Source organism: Nerophis lumbriciformis, linkage group LG29 (genome assembly GCF_033978685.3).
Source record: "Nerophis lumbriciformis linkage group LG29, RoL_Nlum_v2.1, whole genome shotgun sequence".
Classification (NCBI taxonomy): Eukaryota; Metazoa; Chordata; class Actinopteri; order Syngnathiformes; family Syngnathidae; genus Nerophis; species Nerophis lumbriciformis.
In genome coordinates, this window is record NC_084576.2 from 31,506,042 (window position 1) to 31,531,326 (window position 25,285).

Here is a 25,285-nt window from a genome sequence, read left to right on the forward strand (position 1 = left end):
ATTCACTTTCTTTCTTTGCAGAGCATTCACTGCATTTCCTGTGGCGTGAGTTGGTGACCATGTGCGGCAAGAAGCTCTTCTACAACCCTTTCACCGGCTGGTGAGCGCCTCCGTCGCCCCGGCTGCTTTCCAACTCTTTCTTCATCATTCGCACGCATTGTTCCATTCCAGTCTCATCCGTGGCTTCCCCCTCGCCGGCGTGGAGCGGCCCGGCGGGATCCTGGCCGACGAGATGGGCTTGGGAAAGACGGTAGAGGTCCTCGCCCTCATTCTCTCTCACAGCCGCCAGGATGTCCGGCAGGAGGCGCTCACCCTGCCTGTGGTGAGGAGCAACATTCATTACAAAGTGAACGTGCTAATGGCTGCTTTTGTTTTTGTTGACAACCGCTTGTGTCGACAAAATGTGACGGCCTATAATGATCCATTCTCCTTCGGTGTCTGAACAAAGCCACAAGTATTGTGCAAATGGATGTTTTCTTTACAGGTAAAAGCCAGTAAATTAGAATATTTTGAAAAACTTGATTTATTTCAGTAATTGCATTCAAAAGGTGTAACTTGTACATTATATTTATTCATTGCACACAGACTGATGCATTCAAATGTTTATTTCATTTAATTTTGATGATTTGAAGTGGCAACAAATGAAAATCCAAAATTCCGTGTGTCACAAAATTAGAATATTACTTAAGGCTAATACAAAAAAGGGATTTTTAGAAATGTTGGCCAACTGAAAAGTATGAAAATGAAAAATATGAGCATGTACAATACTCAATACTTGGTTGGAGCTCCTTTTGCCTCAATTACTGCGTTAATGCGGCGTGGCATGGAGTCGATGAGTTTCTGGCACTGCTCAGGTGTTATGAGAGCCCAGGTTGCTCTGATAGTGGCCTTCAACTCTTCTGCGTTTTTGGGTCTGGCATTCTGCATCTTCCTTTTCACAATACCCCACAGATTTTCTATGGGGCTAAGGTCAGGGGAGTTGGCGGGCCAATTTAGAACAGAAATACCATGGTCCGTAAACCAGGCATGGGTAGATTTTGCACTGTGTGCAGGCGCCAAGTCCTGTTGGAACTTGAAATCTCCATCTCCATAGAGCAGGTCAGCAGCAGGAAGCATGAAGTGCTCTAAAACTTGCTGGTAGACGGCTGCGTTGACCCTGGATCTCAGGAAACAGAGTGGACCGACACCAGCAGATGACATGGCACCCCAAACCATCACCCAACCATGCAAATTTTGCATTTCCTTTGGAAATCGAGGTCCCAGAGTCTGGAGGAAGACAGGAGAGGCACAGGATCCACGTTGCCTGAAGTCTAGTGTAAAGTTTCCACCATCAGTGATGGTTTGGGGTGCCATGTCATCTGCTGGTGTCGGTCCACTCTGTTTCCTGAGATCCAGGGTCAACGCAGCCGTCTACCAGCAAGTTTTAGAGCACTTCATGCTTCCTGCTGCTGACCTGCTCTATGGAGATGGAGATTTCAAGTTCCAACAGGACTTGGCGCCTGCACACAGCGCAAAATCTACCCGTGCCTGGTTTACGGACCATGGTATTTCTGTTCTAAATTGGCCCGCCAACTCCCCTGACCTTAGCCCCATAGAAAATCTGTGGGGTATTGTGAAAAGGAAGATGCAGAATGCCAGACCCAAAAACGCAGAAGAGTTGAAGGCCACTATCAGAGCAACCTGGGCTCTCATAACACCTGAGCAGTGCCAGAAACTCATCGACTCCATGCCACGCCGCATTAACGCAGTAATTGAGGCAAAAGGAGCTCCAACCAAGTATTGAGTATTGTACATGCTCATATTTTTCATTTTCATACTTTTCAGTTGGCCAACATTTCTAAAAATCCCTTTTTTGTATTAGCCTTAAGTAATATTCTAATTTTGTGACACACGGAATTTTGGATTTTCATTTGTTGCCACTTCAAATCATCAAAATTAAATGAAATAAACATTTGAATGCATCAGTCTGTGTGCAATGAATAAATATAATGTACAAGTTACACCTTTTGAATGCAATTACTGAAATAAATCAAGTTTTTCAAAATATTCTAATTTACTGGCTTTTACCTGTATTTTGACATCAAATGTGAGCCAAAAAATATCATCCATTCTCTTTCAGTGTCTGAACAAAGTCACAAGTAAATGTGCAAATGGATAGTTTTGAAAATGTGACAACCCAAAATGATCTTCCATTCTCTTTCAGTTTCTGAACAAATTCACAAGTAGATAGGATATGCAAATTGCTAGTTTTGTTTGTGTCCACAACTACTTATGTTGACATAACGTGTGCAAATAAACATGATCACCCATTCTCCTTCAGTCTCCGAACTAACTCACAAAACCCAATAGTAGCTTTGTTTATGTCGACAAACTGCGAGCACAAAAAATAATCACCCATGTTCCTTGAGTCTCTGAACAAACTCACAAGTAAATGTACAATTGGCTAGTCTTTGTCAGGTTCAAACACTGATGACATTTATTAAACAAGACAAGAAGCAAGGAATTAAACAGAGACAGAATTCAATGTAGCTCAATGGAGGAGAAATGCATAGACACTGTACCCTTTACAGTGTTGTCCCACGCTCTGGAGTTTCCCTGATTACATGGCAACATCTGTTTCTAAAGGGACGGGGGTCGTAAACAGCCATCGCCTTTTGGTTACAAAACAGTTCAAAGAAAAGGTCGGTTCAAAGAAAAGGTCGTAAACAGCCGTTGCCCTCGGTCACAAAAGTGATGTAGATTGTAGATCTCGGGTCAAGATAAAATCTTCCTGTGGATTACAATACATCAAAGAAACCGACACCTTCATGTTGCTTCCCATCCTACACAGTGGAGTTTTACAAGCCTTTTGCTAGTAGGATCAAAGGCCACACAAAGTTTTGTGATAAGTTAGATACAATTATTCTGACAGTTTTGTTTACTTATAACAAATGCTGGACGATTAAACTATTTGCTTTTTTTCAGGGACAGTGTGTGAATTATTTTGTGCCTCCTCCGCCGCTGGAGACAGAGAAAATCATCCATTGTAAGCAGGAAGTGCCGCCAAAAACAAGAATCTCTCACCCGGGTACGTCTTATATTCTTCTCTTTATTTTCACTGACATGTTCAAAACAATTCGAGCTCTTCAAAAAGGCGTAACTCTTGTCCTCCGCAGCCGTCCGCCTGATGCTGTTGACCGCCATCAAGGAAATGCGCTCAGGCAAAGGCGCCTCCATCAACGCCGTCTTCACGTACATCCGCGCCACGTACGGCTACGACCTGCTGAAGAACCGCAGCCACATGAAGAAGACGTTGGCCAAGCTGATGGAGGAGGGCATGGTGACGCAGGTCAAAGGGCGTGGCTTGGCGGGCTCCTTTCGGCTAGGGAAGAACTACAGGGAGACCAAGAAGACCAGTCCGGGAACTCCCAAATCTGTAAGGAAAAACACACAACTTTTATTGTTTAAAAAAAAAATTAAAAAAAAATTAAATATTTATTTATTGTTTTATTTATTACATTTTTATATATATTTTTTATAAATGTTTTAATATTTTTTATTTATAAAAAAACATTTTATAGTTTTTTTTTGTTTTTTTGTAACTTTTATATTTATTTTATCACAGCTTTATTATGGGACTTTCAAACTGTAGTCCAACCCGATAGGTACTCTGGCTCATCTAGTGGTAGTTTTTTGTTAAAAATAAAAATATTAGTCGGGATTTTTTCTAAGTGTCAAAAAGTCGGAATTTTTTTCGTCAAAAAGTTGGGATTTTTTAAAAGTGTCAAAAAATCTAAAACATTTTTCTCAAAAAGGCGTGATTTTTTCGAAGTGTCAAAAAGTCACAAACTTTTTCGAAGTGTCAAAAAGTCGGAAATTTTTTCGTCAAAAAGTCGGGATTTTTTCTAAGTGTCAAAAAGGCGGGATTTGTTCTAAGTGTAAAAAAAGTGGGATTTTTTTCTAAGTGTCAAAAAGTCGGACATCTTTTTGTCAAAAAGTCGGGATTTTTTTCTAAGTGTCAAAAAGTCTAAACATTTTTTGTCAAAAAGTCAGGATTTTTTCTAAGTGTCAAAAAGTCGGAATCTTTTTGGTCAAAAAGTTGGGATTTTCTCAAAGTGTCAAAAAGTTGGAAATGCGTCAAAAAGTCCATTATTTTTTTCTCAAAAAGGCGGGGTTTTTTCTAAGTGTCAAAAAGTCCGAAATATTATTTTATTTTATTTTTTTTTGTTTATTTATTTATTTATTTATTTATTTGTCAAAAAGTCGGGATTTTTTTCCAAGTGTCAAAAAGTCGAGATTTTTTCTAAGTGTCAAAAAGTCGGAAGTTTTTTCGTCAAAAAGTTGGGATTTTTTAAAAGTGTCAAAAAATCTAAAACATTTTTCTCAAAAAGGCGGGATTTTTTCGAAGTGTCAAAAAGTCACAAACTTTTTCAAAGTGTCAAAAAGTCGGAAATTTTTTCGTCAAAAAGGCGGGATTTTTTCTAAGTGTCAAAAAGGCGGGATTTGTTCTAAGTGTAAAAAAAGTGGGATTTTTTTCTAAGTGTCAAAAAGTCGGACATCTTTTTGTCAAAAAGTCGGGATTTTTTTCTAAGTGTCAAAAAGTCTAAACATTTTTTGTCAAAAAGTCAGGATTTTTTCTAAGTGTCAAAAAGTCGGAATCTTTTTGGTCAAAAAGTTGGGATTTTCTCAAAGTGTCAAAAAGTTGGAAATGTTTTCTAAGCGTCAAAAAGTCCATTATTTTTTTCTCAAAAAGGCGGGGTTTTTTCTAAGTGTCAAAAAGTCCGAAATATTATTTTATTTTATTTTTTTTTGTTTATTTATTTATTTATTTATTTGTCAAAAAGTCGGGATTTTTTTCCAAGTGTCAAAAAGTCGAGATTTTTTCTAAGTGTCAAAAAGTCGGAAGTTTTTTCGTCAAAAAGTTGGGATTTTTTAAAAGTGTCAAAAAATCTAAAACATTTTTCTCAAAAAGGCGGGATTTTTTCGAAGTGTCAAAAAGTCACAAACTTTTTCGAAGTGTCAAAAAGTCGGAAATTTTTTCGTCAAAAAGGCGGGATTTTTTCTAAGTGTCAAAAAGGCGGGATTTGTTCTAAGTGTAAAAAAAGTGGGATTTTTTTCTAAGTGTCAAAAAGTCGGACATCTTTTTGTCAAAAAGTCGGGATTTTTTTCTAAGTGTCAAAAAGTCTAAACATTTTTTGTCAAAAAGTCAGGATTTTTTCTAAGTGTCAAAAAGTCGGAATCTTTTTGGTCAAAAAGTTGGGATTTTCTCAAAGTGTCAAAAAGTTGGAAATGTTTTCTAAGCGTCAAAAAGTCCATTATTTTTTTCTCAAAGAGGCGGGGTTTTTTCCAAGTGTCAAAAAGTCCGAAATATTATTTTTTTTGTTTTTGTTTTTGTTTATTTATTTATTTATTTATTTATTTGTCAAAAAGTCTGGATTTTTTTCCAAGTGTCAAAAAGTCGAGATTTTTTCTAAGTGTCAAAAAGTCGACATCTCAGTTTGTTCTTCTGTTGCTAGAATAAAAATAAAAATATTACTCTATCAGAGACTAACACTTCCATTGAAGTAATTATGCAAATATCAATTTGCTTAAATGTAATTCTAATTAAGTTTTCCAGTGAGTACATACTCAAAGATGAACTGTGATGGTGAGCAAAGGTGCAACGCACAATTATTTAAAGGAACTGTCATGGAACGCTTGATGTTGCTTACGGCGTCACCCCAAGATGCAGAGAAGGCAGGCGACGTGCAGGTAAACAGCCCTTTTATTAGGAACAACCAGGAACAAGAGTAGTAGAAACCAACAAATAGCGAGTGCACATAGTAAACTACAAAAGTAGACCTCTGCCAGTCCCACCTAATGGTAAAAAAAAGTCCTGAATCCAGAAGGTGATCAGATCAGCCTCAAAATGTATTAAATTGTTCCCATTTGTGATATTTCCATTTCTGATTATTCGCTTCATACTGTTTCAAACTTTTTGATGATTTGTTCTAAGTGTCAAAAAGTCGGAAATTTTGATCAAAAAGTCAGGATTTTTTCTAAGTGGCAAAAAGTCGGGATTTTTTCTAAGTGGCAAAAAGTCGGGTTTTTTTGAAGTGTCAAAAAGTCAGAATTTTTTTTGTCAAAAAGTCTGGATTTTTTCTGTCAAAAAGTCTGGATTTTTTCTAAGTGGCAAAAAGTCGGGTTTTTTTGAAGTGTCAAAAAGTCAGAATTTTTTTTGTCAAAAAGTCTGGATTTTTTCTGTCAAAAAGTCTGGATTTTTTCTATATGTCAAAAAGTCGGAAATGTTTTTATCAAAAAGTCGGAATTTTTTCTAAATGTCAAAAAGTCGGGAATGTTTTCTAAGTGGCAAAAAGTCTGGATTTTTTTTGTCAAAAAGTCAGAATTTTTTTGTCAAAAAGTCGGACACTTTTTGGTCAAAAAGACGGGATTTTTTTTTAAGTGGCAAAAAGTCGTTAACTTTTTTGTCAAAAAGTCGGGATTTTTTTCTAAGTGTTGAAAAGTCGGGATTTTTTCTAAGTGGCAAAAAGTCTGGATTTTTTTGAAATGTCAAAAAGTCAGATTTTCTTTGTCAAAAAGTCTGGATTTTTTCCAAATGTCAAAAAGTCGGAAATGTTTTTATCAAAAAGTTGGAATTTTTTCTAAATGTCAAAAAGTCGGGAATGTTTTCTAAGTGGCAAAAAGTCTGGATTTTTTTTGTCAAAAAGTCTGAATTTTTTTGTCAAAAAGTCGGGATTTTTTTGTCAAAAAGTCTTGAATGTTTTTGTCAAAAAACTTTTTCTAAGTGTCAAAAAATCAGCATTTTTTTTTTGTCAAAAAGTCGGACATTTTTTGGTCAAAAAGACGAGATTTTTTTTGTCAAAATGTCGGACACTTTTTGGTCAAAAAGACGGGATTTTTTTTTAAGTGGCAAAAAGTCGGTAACTTTTTTGTCAAAAAGTTGGGATTTTTTTCTAAGTGTTGAAAAGTCGGAAATGTTTTCTAAGTGTCAAAAAGTTGGGATTTTTTCTAAGTGTCAAAAAGTCCAACATTTTTTCGTCAAAAAGTCGGGATTTTTTCTAAGTGTCAAAAAAATCTAACTTTTTTTTTCTCAAAAAGGCGGGATTTTTTCAAAGTGTCAAAAAGTCACAAACTTTTTCGAAGTGTCAAAAAGTCGGACATCTTTTTGTCAAAAAGTTGGGATTTTTTTCCAAGTGTCAAAAAGTCTAAACATTTTTTCTAAGTGTCAAAAAGGCGGGATTTTTTCTCAGTGTCAAAAAAGCGGGATTTTTCCAAGTGTCAAAAAGTCGGACATCTTTTTGTCAAAAAGTCGGGATTTTTTGCTAAGTGTCAAAAAGTCTAAACATTTTTTGTCAAAAAGTCAGGATTTTTTCTAAGTGTCAAAAAGGCGGAATCTTTTTGGTCAAAAAGTTGGGATTTTCTCAAAGTGTCAAAAAGTTGGAAATGTTTTCTAAGCGTCAAAAAGGTCAGTATTTTTTTCTCAAAAAGTCGGGATTTTTTCTAAGTGTCAAAAGTCGGGATTTTTTTCTAAGTGTCAAAAAGTCGGAAATATTATTATTATTATTTTTTTTTTTGTTTATTTATTTGTCAAAAAGTCGGGATTTTTTTCCAAGTGTCAAAAAGTCGAGATTTTTTCTAAGTGTCAAAAAGTCGACATCTCAGTTTGTTCTTCTGTTGCTAGAATATGAAACACACAGGAGAAAGTTCGCCCAGGAGATCCTTCCGGAGACGAGCAAAAGAGAAAGCGGAAGCAGCTCTTCAAAGCTCCAACACAAGTGAAGACCCAAGCGACGCAAACATCTCCGGGTCAGACGGTGCCAAGTGGGAGAACAGAGAAGGACATCAGGAGCCGGACGGGATGTTTGAGAGCCAAACATCAAACTGCCTGGAAGAAGCTCCCGTCAGGGCGTCCATGGTCCCTTTCAACACTGCGGACTACAGGTTTGAGTGCATCTGCGGCGAGCTGGGCATCGTGGACTACAAAGCCCGCGTGCAGTGCATGAAATGCCTGCTGTGGCAGCATGCCGACTGTGTCAACTACAAGGAGGAGAGCCTGGAGACCACCCCCTTCTACTGCCCACACTGCCTGGTGGCAATGAAGCCCGTCTCCACGGGGGCCACGCTCATCATCTCCCCCAGCTCCATCTGCCACCAGTGGGTGGAGGAGATCAACCGCCATGTCAGGTCCTCCTCGCTGCGGGTGCTGGTGAGGGAGAGCGTTTTTATCCACCGTCTTGGTTTGTGACTTCACTGACGCCGTCATAAATCGTCTAGACCTGCAGCTATCAAATATTTTAGTAATCGAGTATTCTAGCGAATATCTCGATCGATCAATCGTGTAATCGAATAAATCATATTTTTGCTTAATTAAGGTTTAATTATACATGTTAAGATGTGCCCTCAATTATTGCGTTTGGCCTAATTGTCTTTTATTTCCTGAGCGCCTGTTTTCATTATTGAAGGCTGACACGCACAGCTGAAATGCGGATTAGGTAGTGCCTTTAATACTGCATTTGAAATGTCCACTTCATATTCAGAACCAATATAGCTGACAGGAACTTGGCACACACAAGTGCTACCACTGTGAATAAGGACTTGCCACTCTTAAATTCTACAGAGACTATATTGTGTGCAAGTGCAAGCTATCCAAGTAGCATGTGGTTGCATGACTTGAATAACCGGAATAACTTTGCACGACTTCTTTCGCGGGGTTACAAATGAAAGGCTAATTGAACGCGACAGCGCTCGGACAGCGTTGTTAGTTTTGGCGGGAGTGAGAGAACACATCCTGGTTATCATAATGAATAACATTTATTTTACTAACACAACTTTTGCGTTTACATTTGATAATAGATGACTTACATTGCCTCCGGACGTCCCTCAAATCGGATGCTTTCTCGCCAGGTGCTACAGCATCGAACTTGTGCCATTGTGGTGTGCGAGCTCCACTTTGCAATGTTTGCATACCACTGCGTTTACCTTCCATTTTAGTGTGAAGTGTTCCCACACCTAAGACAACTTTTGTCGCTTCTTAAACCCCTCGTTTTGCTATGGCTCTTGTCCACTGCTTTCTGCGGCGTCGTGTGACGTCGGCGAAAGGGTTTTCTAAACTCAAGCGTATTTAAGTGTCAGGTTCAAACACTGATGACATCTATTAAACAAGACAAGAAGCTAAACAGAGACAGAATTAAATTTGGCTCAATTGAGGAGAAACGTCTGGGCTGTACTCTTGTACAGTCTCCCAGCACGCTCCTGACGAAAGATTGTATTCATTTGGACTTTCCCTGATTACATGGCAACAGCTGTTTCTAAGGGAGGGGGGTCGTAAACAGCCATCGCCTTTGATTACAAACAGTTCAAAGAAAAGTCTGGTCTTGCTTCATCTCCGCTTTGTAGTTCTCGGGTCAAGACAAAATCTTTCTGTTGATTACAATACATCAAAGAGACAGACCACCTTCATGTTGCTTCCCATCCTACACAGTGGGAGTTTTACAAGCCTTCTTCTTGGTAGGATCAAAGACAGCTTTTGACTTCTCGCCGGGAACTCATGGCAACACAAAGTTTTGTGATAACTTCGATACAATTATTCTGACATTGCAGTATGATCTGTGACGTAAACACCTAAACAGTCCGTGCGAAACGTGAGCTTTGACTACTGTTTACTAAACGAGGCGACGAAAGTTCCTTGTAATCGAATTACTCGAGTTACTCGAGGAATCGTTTCAGCTCTAAAATCGTCCAATCCGTCATCCGGCAGGTGTACCAGGGCGTGAAGAAGCACGGCTTCATCCAGCCGCACATGCTGGCGGAGCAGGACGTGGTCATCACCACCTACGACGTGCTGCGCTCGGAGCTCAACTACGTGGACATCCCGCACAGCAACAGCAAGGACGGGCGCCGCTTCCGCAACCAGAAGCGCTACATGGCGGTGCCCAGCCCCCTGGTGGCCGTGGAGTGGTGGCGCATCTGTCTGGACGAGGCTCAGATGGTGGAGTGTCCCACCGCCAAGGTAGATGCAGAGAATGTCTATTTTTTTGTCTGCTTTTTGTTGTTGACTGAATCAGTTTCCCACAGGCTGCAGAGATGGCTCTGCGTCTCGCGTCGGTCAACCGCTGGTGTGTCAGCGGCACGCCTGTCCAAAGAGGCCTGGAAGGTAATCAATGACACCTGTTCAGACACGCCATTGCAGCAAGCATTCTCTCAATAGATGGCTATTTCCTCTACAGACCTTTATGGCCTCGTACTCTTCCTGGGAGTTGATCCGTATTGGGTCAAATACTGGTGGGACCAGTTGCTCTACAGACCCTATCGCCGTGGAAACACCGAGCCTCTTTACGGCGTCATCGCTCAGCTGCTGTGGCGATCGGCGAAGAAGGACGTCATTGATCAGGTAAGATGTCGGGGGAAAAATGAGGCACTCGAGCGATTCAAGTCGGCGGTTTATAGCAGGGGAGCCCACACTTTTTCTGCAGGCGAGCTACTTTTCAATTGACCAAGTCGAGGTGATCTACCTCATTCATATATATCATTTATATTTATTTATTTATTTATGAAAGGCGCAGTCAGGGCGTTGAGGGGATCTCGTTTGGTGGCTGCAGGATTAGGTCACTGCTATTTGCAGATGATGTGGTCCTGATGGCTTCCTCCGGCCAAGATCTTCAGCTCTCACTGGATCGGTTCGCAGCCGAGTGTGAAGCGACTGGGATGGGAATCAGCACCTCCAAGTCCGAGTCCATGGTTCTCTCCCGGAAAAAGGGTGGAGTGCCATCTCCGGGTTGGGGAGGAGATCTTGCCCCAAGTGGAGGAGTTCAAGTACCTCGGAGTCTTGTTCACGAGTGGGGGAAGAGTGGATCGTGAGATCGACAGGCGGATCGGTGCGGCGTCTTCAGTAATGCGGACGCTGTATCGATCCGTTGTGGTGAAGACGGAGCTGAGCCGGAAGGCAAAGCTCTCGATTTACCGGTCGATCTACGTTCCCATCCTCACCTATGGTCATGAGCTTTGGGTCATGACCGAAAGGACAAGATCACCGGTACAAGCGGCCGAAATGAGTTTCCTCCGCCGAGTGGCGGGGCTCTCCCTTAGAGATAGGGTGAGAAGCTCTGTCATCCGGGGGGAGCTCAAAGTAAAGCCGCTGCTCCTCCACATGGAGAGGAGCCAGATGAGGTGGTTCGGGCATCTGGTCAGGATGCCACCCGAACGCCTCCCTAGGAAGGTGTTTCGGGCACGTCCGACCGGTAGGAGGCCACGGGGAAGACCCAGGACACGCTGGGAAGACTATCTCTCCCGGCTGGCCTGGGAACGCCTCGGGATCCCCCGGGGACGAAGTGGCTGGGGAGAGGGAAGTCTGGGCTTCCCTGCTTAAGCTGCTGCCCCCGCGACCCGACCTCGGATAAGCGGAAGAAGATGGATGGATGGATGGATGGATATTTATTTATGAAAGAGACATTTTTGTTAACAGTGTTGGGACTAACGCGTTACAAAGTACGTTACTGCGTTATTTAACGTTATTATTTATGTAGTATCGGCTAGAAACAGAAGATCTGAGTGTGTTTTATTGGAGCGCTGCGGTGGAAAAGAAGAGGCGTGCTTTATGTGGGCGGGGGCTCCCAGACCGTAGTTGAGGGGCGCAGGGGAGACGTTCCTCCAGGGCCTATGTACTTCGGGGCTAACAACCTTCACTTTACCCGGAAGTGGGTCTTTACAGCTGAGGGCGAATGACTTTATTTGACGCAGCCATCCACCAAGCTAGAGCACCTGCACGCACTCACTGTCGCCGTTCCCTCACCTCTCTCGCCCACTCACTCACTGACTTCACTCACCTCACATGCTGTCATATCTTAAAGGGCCACACACACACACACACACACACACACACACACACACACACACATACGCTACTCTCATAACAACTAACAAGACATCACGGTGAAGCCAGAAGTCGAGTTTCTTAACATGGAGACATTCACAATACTTTTCTTTTGTCGAGCACAAAGAAAATAACATTTTAGTTAAATGTAAGTTGTGTCTTGGATCAAAGATCCTATCTACTTAAAGTTAAAGTGCCATTATGTTGCAGCTATTTAAAATAGTTTTTGTCAATTTGTTCTGGCCTGAAATAAATTGGCCCTTTGAAACATATCTTTGTCTTTGTGTGTTGTATGTAGACCACATTGCTTAGCAGAGTTCAGCGATGCAAATGCATGTCAAGTTGATCAACAGATTGTATTATTCTCCAGTGCAAGAACAGTACTGAAATGAAGGCTAATAGGGCATTAATGGGAGCCTTAAAAACAAAACAAAAAAAAAACAAAAAATATATATATATATATATATATATATATATATATATATATATATATATATAAGTAACTAGTTACTTTTCACAGTAACACATTACTTTTTGGTGTAAGTAACTGAGTTAGTAACTGAGTTACTTTTGAAATAAAGTAATTAGTAACTGTAACTAGTTACTGGTTTTCAGTAACTAACCCAACGCTGTTTGTTAACAAGTTAAAGGTGTTTGATGTTAACACAAACATGTTTAACACATAGATTCCTTTCTTTCATGAAGACAAGAATATAAGTTGGTATGATTGTGATGACTTGCATTGATTGGAATCAGACAGGAGTGATGATAACGTCCACATTTTCAAACGGAGGAGCAAAAAAGTCCTCCTTTCTGTCCAATACCACATGAAAGTGCTTGCTTTTTGTTTGTCCAGCTTCCATACTCCGTTTTATACACTTTAGTACAAACAGTGTACAGGGTTACAGAACAGGAACGCTGATGGGTCGCCACAAGGCGCCCCGTAAAAGTTGTGAAAAAGGTCAACGCTGTGGAAGGATGAGTAAAAAAATACAATCTAGACTGGGCTCCTAAGGGGGCCTAGTCTGGAGTCGGAAAAAAACTCCATGCCATGCACACATAAACATGTTACATACTGTATAATCACGACAACTCGCAACAGACGGGGGGAGTTGGGGCCCTGGAGGTCGACTGCTGCTATAAAGCACTGCCAGCCATCCATCCCCCCAAAGGGGAATCAAGCAGTGGTGAAGGCGTGGGGTGGGGGTTGGGGTGTGTGTGTGTATATGGCCATTGTCTTGGGTGTGTTGATGTAGTGTTCATAGGCCCGGGGCCGTTCTGCATGCAAGCAAAAGTTTGACTCCAGGTGTCGTTGAGGAGGGAGGGAGGGAGGTCAAAAGTGTCCATCATTGAGGAGTCCTCAGGGGATGTTTTCAGAACAGCCTGCTCCTGTTGTTGCAGCGTCAAGGCCATTCGAGGGAGTCAAATCGTAGATTAGGATTTTTGTTTTTCCGCGAGCAGACATTACAATGTCTTGTCTGTTCTATTCGTCCGTGCTGGCTTTCATTCCGTATTTCCTTGAATTAGCGCCGGGGCGGTAATTAATTTAAAACCTCTTCTCGCTCCGGCACTTACCAAAGGCATGCGGTAAATTTAGGCCTGCGCTTATAAATTTAAAACCTCTTCTCACTCCGGCGCTTACCAAAGGCATGCGGTAAATTTAGGCCTGCGCTTATAAATTTGAGTGTGATGTAAGGATACCATCATGAAAAGCACATTTGGATACCATCATGAAAAGCACATTTAATAAAAAAAACTTTATTATGGTCTTACCTTTACTTATAAATGAAGTCCATGCGCCGCTCCTTCTGAACAAAAGCATCGATAACTTGTTTATAGAAGTCTTCCTTATCTTTCTTCAGTTTTAAAAGTCTCCCTGTCTCGATGGAGATCTTCCTTTAATTATTACCTCCTGCTTCCATTGAAAGTCCAGTTTAGAAAACTGTTGTTGTCACTTCTTCTGCAGCCGAGTAGTCGCAAGAATGATTCCTGGGATCACTAGCGCCCTCTACCACCATGAGGCGGGAGTCATTTAATGACTCATATTTGACACACGCAGCTATATTAATAAAACATTTTTACTGTTCTTTTTAGCATATTCAATAGCTTGGACCTTAAATCCTACTGAATAGCTCTTTATCTTCTTCCCTTTATGCGATTTTAAATAATTGAAATCAGCCTCCACCATTTTGGAAAATGATGCCTTGAAAGGTCACTCGTGACTTGATGAGTTTGACCCGGCGGTAAAACGAGGCATATGCTAATTATTCTGCGAAACGAGTTTGACCCGGCGGTAAAACGAGACATGCGTAATTATTTTGCTAAACAAGTTTGACCTGGCAGTAATTCTAAGCATGCGCTAATTCTAAGCATGCGCTAATTATTTTGCGAAACAAGTTTGACCCGGCGATAAAACGAGGCATGTGGATAATATATACCCGGCGGCAATTCAAGGAAATACGGTATCCAATTTTTCCTTTTCAACCAGCTTTTTCATGATGTGATCCATCTTGCGATTCAGTTCAGAAATCGCCCCAGACTGTGATCCCACAGCCCTGCCCAAACCTTCCATTGCGACGAACAGCCTTTGGGCTCCTTGAGTGGCTGCCATCGTCTTACGAATTTGACGATACACCAGAGCAATGCCCAGCCCAATCAGCACGGTTCCAAATACGTAGATGTCTTCCACGTCCTCGAAGGAAAGGACTGAGAGGCACATGATTCTCCATTTATCCCAGGAATCTCTCACGTACCCCCGCAGCAACGGTTCCATCAGGGCAGCCAGGCTCCCCAGCACCTCCTTTCCTCGTTGTCAGAAGCAATAGCGTAATAGAGTATATCTTGACACATAGAGATAAATAAATAAACATTTACTTCGGGGACGGGGGGGCGTGACATAATTAATAATAATTGCAAACCACTGCTGTACTGTACTACTAGATTCAAATCCTCATCATCTCAATTAAAAATGCACATCCACAGCAACATTCACATTTTAAATGATTTGTTTTAGATCCAGATTCCGGCACAGACAGAAGAGGTCCACTGGCTGCACTTCTCCCCGGTGGAGGGTCACTTCTACCACCGCCAACACGAGGTCTGCTCCCAGGACGCCGTGGTCCAACTCCGGAAGATCTCCGACTGGAGCCTGAAACTGGGCAGCCTGGACCGCCGCACGGTCACCACCATCCTGTGCCCGCTGCTGAGGCTCCGCCAGGCTTGCTGCCACCCGCAGGCCGTGCGCGGCGAGTTTCTGCCTCTGCAGAAAAGGTACTTGAGCCGGATTAAGAGGCCAGCCGCTGCAACACCGTCTTAGAATCTCTGCCAGGCAGGACGTGTTTATTTTAAAGTTCGGTGTCGTTTGCTCCTTGGAGCTCCTCAAGTACCTTTTTGATGGTAATGACCCCCCCTTCCGCAGCACCATGACGATGGAGGAGCTCCTCAAGTCCCTGCAGAAGAAATGTCGAGTGGAGTGTGAAGAAGCCCACAGACAATTGGTGTGCGCTCTCAACGGCCTGGCGGGAATCCACATTATCAGAGGTAACAAAAAAGACGCCGTGGGGGCTGAGATTTTCCCATGAGATCCATTTACAAACGCCACCTTTTTTGTCAGCCGCGATGCTTTTGTGCTCCCCATTTATTGCGGCGCATCTCATTAGCGCCACCTGTTTTGGTCGTTAAGTGCGGGTAATGACGACGGCGCCCTTTGCCACACGCAGATGAGTTTGAGCAGGCGGCCGAGATGTACCGAGAAGTGCTGCGTTCATCAGAGGAGCACAAAGGCCGGCTGAAAACCGATTCATTGCAGGTACGCAAGAAAAACACACTCTGTCTTTGTAGATGCATCTTCAATTTGCATATGAAGAGTCAGGCTGGATGTAATACACATCCAGTCCATGCTGGCCATTATCACCTGCATATAGGATCAACTGTCTTTATCTTTATCCCACAATGGGGAAATTCTGTGGCTGCCAATCTTAACAAAAGTAACTAGTAGAGATGCGCGGTTTGCGGACACAACCGCGGAGTCCGCGGATTATCCGCGGGTCGGGCGGTTGAAATAAAAAAAATTAGATTTTAAATAGATTCAGGCGGGTGGCAGTTAAACCAGTTCGGAAATATATACAGGTAAAAGCCAGTAAATTAGAATATTTTGAAAAACTTGATTTATTTCAGTAATTGCATTCAAAAGGTGTAACTTGTACATTATATTTATTCATTGCACACAGACTGATGCATTCAAATGTTTATTTCATTTAATTTTGATGATTTGAAGTGGCAACAAATGAAAATCCAAAATTCCGTGTGTCACAAAATTAGAATATTGTGTAAGGGTTACATTTTGAAGACACCTGGTGCCACAAACTAATCAGCTGATTAACTCAAAACACCTGCAAAGGGCTTTAAATGGTCTCTCAGTCCAGTTCTGAAGCCTACACAAACATGGGGAAGACTTCAGATTTGACAGCTGTCCAAAAGGCAACCATCGACACATTGCACAAGGAGGGAAAGACACAAAAGGTTATTGCTGAAGAGGCTGGCTGTTCTCAGAGCTCTGTGTCCAAACACATTAATGGAGAGGCAAAGGGAAGGAAAAACTGTGGTCAGAAAAAGTGTACAAGCGATAGGGATCATCGCGCCCTGGTCAAGATTGTGAAAAAAAACCCATTCAAAAATGTGGGGGAGATTCAGAAGGAGTGGACAGCTGCTGGAGTCAGTGCTTCAAGATCCACCACCAAGAGACGCTTGAAAGACATGGGTTTCAACTGCCGCATACCTCGTGTCAAGCCACTGTTGACCAAGAAACAGCGCGAAAAGCGTCTCACCTGGGCTAAGGAAAAAAAGAGCTGGACTGCTGCTGAGTGGTCCAAAGTCATGTTTTCTGACGAAAGCAAATTTTGCATTTCCTTTGGAAATCGAGGTCCCAGAGTCTGGAGGAAGACAGGAGAGGCACAGGATCCACGTTGCCTGAAGTCTAGTGTAAAGTTTCCACCATCAGTGATGGTTTGGGGTGCCATGTCATCTGCTGGTGTCGGTCCACTCTGTTTCCTGAGATCCAGGGTCAACGCAGCCGTCTACCAGCAAGTTTTAGAGCACTTCATGCTTCCTGCTGCTGACCTGCTCTATGGAGATGGAGATTTCAAGTTCCAACAGGACTTGGCGCCTGCACACAGCGCAAAATCTACCCGTGCCTGGTTTACGGACCATGGTATTTCTGTTCTAAATTGGCCCGCCAACTCCCCTGACCTTAGCCCCATAGAAAATCTGTGGGGTATTGTGAAAAGGAAGATGCAGAATGCCAGACCCAAAAACGCAGAAGAGTTGAAGGCCACTATCAGAGCAACCTGGGCTCTCATAACACCTGAGCAGTGCCAGAAACTCATCGACTCCATGCCACGCCGCATTAACGCAGTAATTGAGGCAAAAGGAGCTCCAACCAAGCTTTATAAGCTCTAATGTGTTAAAATGTTCAGATATTGTGTTTTTAAAAACAATGGAAATAATGTTTGGAGTAAAGAATACAAGCCTTCCAGCTTGTATTCTTAGGTTATTTCCATTAAGAGGAGAAAACTATAATTTATGGGGGATATTGATTTTTGAAATAGGTAATGTAAGAACAAATATAAAATACAAATGTATTTCAGTTTTAGGAGTTAAATAGTGGAACAAGCTCAGTGATGAGCTGAAGACATGTACTTCTTTGTTAAGGTTTAAGAAAACCTTGAAAGGTGAATTCATTGAAAATTATAAAATATAGTAACAATGACTTTCATCCCATTGATTTTTTTTAACGTTGATGTTCCAGGCAATCTAATGTTCAGTGAATGTATAGGATAGGCAAATATAAGCTTTGGCTTCAGCCTATTCCTTTTTCGGTCATTCTTTTTCTTTTCTTTTCTTTTTGTGTGTAAATTTGCATGATTGTTAAATATGTCTAATCTGTACTGTTAACCTGGTCACACAAAATGGTCGATGGTTGGTTATATGACGGAAATAAACTTATTTCATTCATTCAAATGCGGTAATCTTTTTTAAAATGCTAAAAAAAAATTGAATTTTTTTGAATGAAACGGTCGAGAAATGTTGAAGTAGTAACATTTTTAATCGGGTGGGGCAGCCTTACTGCCCCACCCGATCCTTAAGATCAGCCGATCAGCTGCTGTTGACGGTCCCTGACACAAGGCTGAAGCTTAGAGGTGACAGAGCTTTCGCCATTGCTGCTCCCAAGCTCTGGAACGACCTACCTCTGAGTGTTAGACAAGCCTCCTCTCTTCCTGTTTTTAAATCTCTCTTAAAAACATACTTTTATTCCATGGCTTTTAACACTGAGTGATATCCATCCTGCAATGGCGCCCCATAATACACCTGCTGTGAACCTGTTTTTATGTTTTTATGTTTTTATTTATTCTATTTTTATTTTTTTATCATGTTCTGTTTGTGTTGTGCTGTTTGCTCGGTACTCGTTTTATCTTTTAACCTGTCCATTGTACAGCACTTTGGCTACCCCTGTGGTAAATTTTAAATGTGCTTTATAAATAAAGTTGATTTGATTGATTTGATTTGATTAAATGAGAAATGGTATTACGGAATTCCTGGAATTTCGGGAAAACCGGGAATTTTTTACAGTTCAAAAAACAACTTTGTTTTTTGTCCTAATTAAGAGGAATGATTTGACGGTGGAACGATTTAAGTGGGTTGAAAAATGTGGGAGGAGTAGTCGCCAGAAAAAAGGGTGGAAATAGGGTTCGGCAAAGGCAATTCGTGGAATTTTTTTGAACTTGGAAATGATAGTTTGAATGTCCAAGAATGAGTGGAATATGTTGGTGGTGGAATGGTTTGAATAGGTTAAAAAAATGTGGAAATGGTGGAAGTTTGAAAAATGGCCAATTCATTTTGAATGGGAAAAATGCCCAGGAAAACCTGGAAATCAGGGAAATCTGGGATTTTTTGGGAAACAAGCCACGATTCCCGAATAGGCTGAACAGTTTGACGTTGGAACGCTTTGAATCGGATGAAAAATGTGGAAGGTAGAGCGCGCCAAAATCTGGAGAAGAAGAATAATAATAAATAGATCAGGCAATTCCTGAGTGCTCCAATGCTGAAGTGAAATGCTGACAGAATGTAGTTTGAATGTTGGAAAAGTTTGAATTTCCAGGAAAACCGGAATTTGGTTTACAGTTTTTGATAGAGAAATTCCTGGAGTTTCTGGAAAACCAGGAATTGTTCTAGTTCCTTTACCAAGAATGTAGTATGAATGTAAGAATAGTTTGAATGTTGGAATGGTTTGAATGTTGAAGACTTTGAATTTCCAGGAAAACCTGAATTTGGTTTGGAACTTTGGGAAGTGTTAGTTTGAATGTCCAGGATGAGTGGAATGTGTTGACGTTGGAATGGTTTGAATCGGTTGAAAAATGTGGGAATTGTGCAACTTGGAAAAATGTCCCAATCATTTCAATGGGAACTTCCTGGAAATTTGGGGAAAAGCTGGATTTTTTGGGGAAAATTATTAGGAGCATGAATGTCCTGCATGAGCTGAATTGGTTGGTGTTAGAATCGGTCAAGAAATGTTGAAGTAGCAACAGTTTTTTAATTGAAAAATGGTATTACAGAATTCCGGGAAAACCGGGAATTTTTCAAGTTCTTAAACCAACTTGTTTTTTTGTCCTGACTAAGCAGAATGTTTTGACAGTGGAACGCTTGAAATGGGTTGAAAAATGTGAAAGGAGTCTTTGCACTAAAAAAGGTTGGAAATGAGGTTAGCAAAAAACAGGAATTCCTGGAAATTTGTTGAACGTTGAAAAATGGTTGTGTGAAGGTCCAGGATGAGTACAATGTGTCGAATCGGTTGAAAAATGTGGGAATTGTGAAAGTTTGAAAAATGGCCAATTTTTTTTGAATGGGGAAAATGTCCCTAAAAACTGGGAATTATAGGAAATCCTGGAATTTCTTTTGAATTATTAAGTGTTTAATATTTCCTGTACAGGCTGAATATTTTGACGTTGGAATGGTTTGAATCGGTTGAAAAATCTGGGAATTGTGCAACTTGGAAAAATGTCCCAATCATTTCAATGGGAACTTCCTGGAAATTTGGGGAAAAGCTGGATTTTTGGGGGAAAATTATTAGGAGCATGAATGTCCTGCATGAGCTGAATTGGTTGGTGTTAGAATCGGTCAAGAAATGTTGAAGTAGCAACAGTTTTTTAATTGAAAAATGGTATTACAGAATTCCGGGAAAACCGGGAATTTTTCAAGTTCTTAAACCAACTTGTTTTTTTGTCCTGACTAAGCAGAATGTTTTGACAGTGGAACGCTTGAAATGGGTTGAAAAATGTGAAAGGAGTCTTTGCACTAAAAAAGGTTGGAAATGAGGTTAGCAAAAAACAGGAATTCCTGGAAATTTGTTGAACGTTGAAAAATGGTTGTGTGAAGGTCCAGGATGAGTACAATGTGTCGAATCGGTTGAAAAATGTGGGAATTGTGAAAGTTTGAAAAATGGCCAATTTTTTTTGAATGGGGAAAATGTCCCTAAAAACTGGGAATTATAGGAAATCCTGGAATTTCTTTTGAATTATTAAGTGTTTAATATTTCCTGTACAGGCTGAATATTTTGACGTTGGAATGGTTTGAATCGGTTGAAAAATCTGGGAATTGTGCAACTTGGAAAAATGTCCCAATCATTTCAATGGGAACTTCCTGGAAATTTGGGGAAAAGCTGGATTTTTGGGGGAAAATGATTAGGAGCATGAATGTCCTGCATGAGCTGAATTGGTTGGTGTTAGAATCGGTCAAGAAATGTTGAAGTAGCAACAGTTTTTTAATTGAAAAATGGTATTACAGAATTCCGGGAAAACCGGGAATTTTTCAAGTTCTTAAACCAACTTGGTTTTGTTGTCCTGACTTAGCAGAATGTTTTGACAGTGGAACGCTTGAAATGGGTTGAAAAATGTGAAAGGAGTCTTTGCACTAAAAAAGGTTGGAAATGAGGTTAGCAAAAAACAGGAATTCCTGGAAATTTGTTGAACGTTGAAAAATGGTTGTGTGAAGGAACCAGGATGAGTGGAATGTGTCGAATCGGTTGAAAAATGTGGGAATTGTGGAAGTTTGAAAAATGGCCAGTTTATTTTGAATTGGGAAAATGTCCCTAAAAACTGGGAATTATAGGAAATCCTGGAATTTCTTTTGAATTATTAAGTGTTTAATATTTCCTGTACAGGCTGAATATTTTGAAGTTGAAACGGTTTAAATCGGATAGAAAATGTGGGGGTTGTAGAACTTTGAAAGGGGTTTGTCATGTCTGTGTAATCATGTTTTGTTTTAAGTCATGTTTTGTTTAGTTTCTGGCTTTTCACTCCCTTGTCTTGTTTGGATGATTACCCATTAGTTTCACCTGTTCCACGTTTGGACTCATTGTGCACTCTTGATTGTCACCATAGCAACCCATTAGTTTTCACCTGTCACGTCACGCACCTGTTTCACCTCTTGAGTCACGCACCTGTTTTCGTTAATCATGTCTGTAGTATTTAAGTTCAGTGTTTTTCAGTTTGTCTTGCTGACGACCTCACCACACTTATGCTCTGTCCATTATTTCCATGTCCATTCTTCATGCAACTATTTTTGTCCAAGCCAAGTAAGTTTTTGTTCCATGTTTATAGTCTTTTTGGTTTCATAGTTTGTTCTCCGCCATTGTGCGTGTTTTTCGTTTGTACTTTTTGCTATAGTCTTCTGGTTTTCATAGTTTATTCTCCGCCACTGTGCGCGCTTTTTGTTTGATCCTTTTTTTGTATTTATAGTTAATAAATAAATCATGTACCTTCATTCCCGTCTCGCCCGTGCCAACTTTCCGTTGCATCCCGGAAAAGCATACACCCAGGACCAAGTCATGACAGTAGGTCGTCAGCCAGACAAACTGAAAAACACTGAACTTAAATACTACAGACATGATTAACGAAAACAGGTGCGTGACTCAAGACGTGAAACAGGTGCGTGACGTGACAGGTGAAAACTAATGGGTTGCTATGGTGACAATCAAGAGTGCACAATGAGTCCAAACGTGGAACAGGTGAAACTAATGGGTAATCATGCAAACAAGACAAGGGAGTGAAAAGCCAGAAACTAAACAAAACATGACTTAAAACAAAACATGATTACACAGACATGACAGGGTTAGGTTTAGATGTTGGTGTTAGGGTTAGGGTTGGGGTTTGGGTTAGGGTTAGGGTTAGGGCTAACCCTAACCCTAACCCAGGGCCGGCCCGTGGCATAGGCCGTATAGGCAAATGCTAAGGGCGCCGTCCATCAGGGGGCGCCACGCCAGTGCCACAAATGTTGGAGAAAAAAAAAAGTTGGTACTATTATTTCTAAATACAAAAAATAATCCCACGTTAATTAAAATGCAAAGTAAAGCCTATATAATAGAAATATTATTTGTTACAACATTACGCCCCTCCCCCCCCCTCCCCCCGCACGGTGCGCCCCCTCCCTTCCCGATGACTCTTTTTGGACGTCACCACATCAAAAAATCAACACAAGATGTCAAAACGGCCAAAACTGTCAGGTGCCCAGGGAAGAAAAAAGAGAAAAGAAGAGGAGGAGAAACGAGAAAAAGACAAGAGGTAGCATAGGTAACGTTAGCCTACATGAAATTATTTGTCTGTTACAGAATGTGATAGTAACCTGGCTTTTTAGCATTAAGCTAATGTTGCATGATTCGGCAATTGCTAATCAATAAATAGCTAGTTCTGTTTTAACGTCGGGTTAATATTGTGGAGGGGGCTAAATTGTTATGGAAAATAATAATGTAACGTTAGGTAATTACAGTACTCCCACCTTACATTCCTTGTATTAGATCTTTTAAGCAGGTGTTTTTTGTTTACATTGTTATTGCCTTCTGGTTAGCTAATGTTTGCCCTGCAGGTAATAGTCACTTTTCCACCCCTTTATATATTAGGTATAGTTGTAAGCCTAGTTGTTAAAGTGCACATCATTAATGTAAATTAAGCAATATGTATGTAAAAAATATTGTATTTCATATATTCATTTTTTATTTTTTGCATTCATTTATTTATTCTTTTTTTTTTTTATCTTGTTAACTATTCTGATTGTTAATTTGCTTTATTTAAGTAAAAAAAAAAGGTCAAAGACAAAGCTATTCGGTTTCTTGTGAGTATATACACTTCACTGTCGATGTGGGGGGGCGCCACCTAAAATCTTGCCTAGGGCGCCAGATTGGTTAGGGCCGGGCCTGCCCTAACCCTATATGTATGGTTATATGCATGTATGTGGATATATACATATATATAGATACATATCTTCTTTTTTATATTTTTTACTATTTATATTACTATATTATTGTGTATCCACCTTAGGGGATCTGCTCCAATTTCCTTGTTCTTTGAACCTGTTCACTGTCATAATGACAATAAAACTCTATTCTATATTTTATATTGCTACTATGGTACATTTTTAGTCTACTTTATACATTTTGTTTTCACCCTCTTTTTGTGCCCTCGAGTGCATTATCCTTTCCATCCTTATCCTTTCCATTCCTTTGTAGCTGAGCTGCTGTGTGGAACAATTTCCCATGTGGATCAATAAAGTTTGTCTAAGTTGTCTTAAGACCTAGCTGTAAAAAAAAGTTGAAACTTTTACATGTTTAAAAAGATGAAAACAGTTAATTAGTGTGCTTCAATGAACAACAGAGACTTCACGCCACTCACAACTTGATGGAGCTGCTGAACGCAAAGCATGCTGGGATCCCTCCCACTCTCAGAGACGACCGGCTCAGCGAGGAGGTAACGGCCGCTCCAAACTCTTCTCCAGACTTTGCACGTTCCGTTTGTTCCTCCATTGTTTTGCGTGTTGTACCCACTCAGGCCGAGCAGCTGCGTCAGCACTACATGACCAAGTACGACTCTGAGGTGGCCGACGCCCATCAGGCCCTGCAGCCGGTCCTGCAGAACATCAAGGAGCTGAAGCGCAAAGTGAGGGTGTACATATTTCAGCATATTATGTCATCGTCGGTCAGTTAGTCAGCCAAATAACTCAAAATGTGGAACAAGGAACAACTGATTCGATCCGGATCATTTCCACTAAGTTAGGAGCTCTAACGTCTGCGTGTGCATGATTACGGCCCCGCCTCCACCCACAGAGACAAAGACAGTGGATGACTGACATGAGGCTTCACGTCCCTTATTTCATTCCGCTATAAGTAGCTCAAAAAGTTATTTTGATTACACTTTCAGGAAATGTCGGAAAGGGGATCAAAGTGTGGACTCAGGGCTCTGCTCTCGGGAGTGTATCAGTGTTGATTGCTTCAGACCCGACGGGAAGTTTCGCGATGTAGGACTTCTTATTTATAAATCAAATGTTTTCACATTCTATGTAACTTATTTGACCTTCTATTTACCCTATTTGACCTTCTGTTTAACTTATTTGACCTTCTATTTAACTTATTTGACCTTCTATTTACCCTGTTTTACTTTCTATGTAACTTATTTTACCTTGTATTTACCCTTTTACCTTCTATTTAACTTATTTGACCTTCTATTTAACTTATTTGACCTTCTATTTACCCTATTTTACCTTCTATGTAACTTATTTGACCTTCAATTTACCCTATTTTACCTTCTATTTAACTTATTTGACCTTCTATTTAACTTATTTTACCTGCTTTTTACCCTATTTTACCTTCTATTTACGGTAACTTATTTGACCTGCTTTTTACCTTCTATTTACCTTTTATTTACCCTATTTTACCTTCTATTTACCTTATTTTACCTTCTATCCACCCTATTTTACCTTCTATTTACCCTATTTTACCTTCTATTTAACTTATTTTACCTTTTATTTACCTTATTTTACCTTCTATTTACCCTATTTTTTACCTTCTATTTAACTTATTTTACCTTTTATTTACCCTATTTTACCTTCTATTTACCCTAATTGACCTTCTATTGACCTTATTTTACCTTCTATTTACCCTATTTTACCTTCTATTTAACTTATTTAAGTTAAATAGAAGGTCAAATGACCTTCTATTTAACTTAAATTACCTGCTATTTACCTTCTATTTACCCTATTTTAACTTTCTATTTAACTTATTTGACCTTCTATTTCACTTATTTTACCTGCTATTTACCCTATTTTACCTTGTATTTACCTTATTTTACCTTCTAGTCAACTTATTTTACCTTCTATTTACTTTATTTTACCTTGTATTTTACCTTCTTATTACCCTATTTCCCTTCTATTTACTCTTTCACCTTCTATTTACCTTATTTTACCTTCTATTTACCTTATTTTACCTTCTATTTACCCTATTTTCACTTTTATTTATCTTTTACATTCTTCCATTAACCATCTTACCTTGTTTTATATTATTTTACCTTCCATATTCCTTATTTACCTTTTATTTCCCTTCCATTTACCTTGTTTTAT

At 40.4% G+C, this 25,285-nt stretch overlaps 1 protein-coding gene across 2 annotated transcripts in view; it reads left to right on the forward strand.

Moving 5' to 3' along the window:
* The window catches only part of shprh (SNF2 histone linker PHD RING helicase), a 69,499-nt gene that overhangs the window by 22,485 nt on the left and 21,729 nt on the right, over positions 1-25,285 (forward strand). For both annotated transcript variants that reach the window (XM_061924511.1, XM_072911928.1), the window contains exons 5-17: positions 22-100; positions 172-322; positions 2,965-3,067; positions 3,156-3,415; positions 7,661-8,185; positions 9,737-9,988; positions 10,054-10,132; positions 10,206-10,369; positions 14,862-15,118; positions 15,267-15,388; positions 15,568-15,656; positions 23,548-23,640; positions 23,722-23,829. In XM_061924511.1, coding sequence (XP_061780495.1) covers positions 22-100; positions 172-322; positions 2,965-3,067; positions 3,156-3,415; positions 7,661-8,185; positions 9,737-9,988; positions 10,054-10,132; positions 10,206-10,369; positions 14,862-15,118; positions 15,267-15,388; positions 15,568-15,656; positions 23,548-23,640; positions 23,722-23,829 — 2,282 coding nt within the window. The remainder of the gene's footprint in view (positions 1-21; positions 101-171; positions 323-2,964; positions 3,068-3,155; positions 3,416-7,660; positions 8,186-9,736; positions 9,989-10,053; positions 10,133-10,205; positions 10,370-14,861; positions 15,119-15,266; positions 15,389-15,567; positions 15,657-23,547; positions 23,641-23,721; positions 23,830-25,285) is intronic.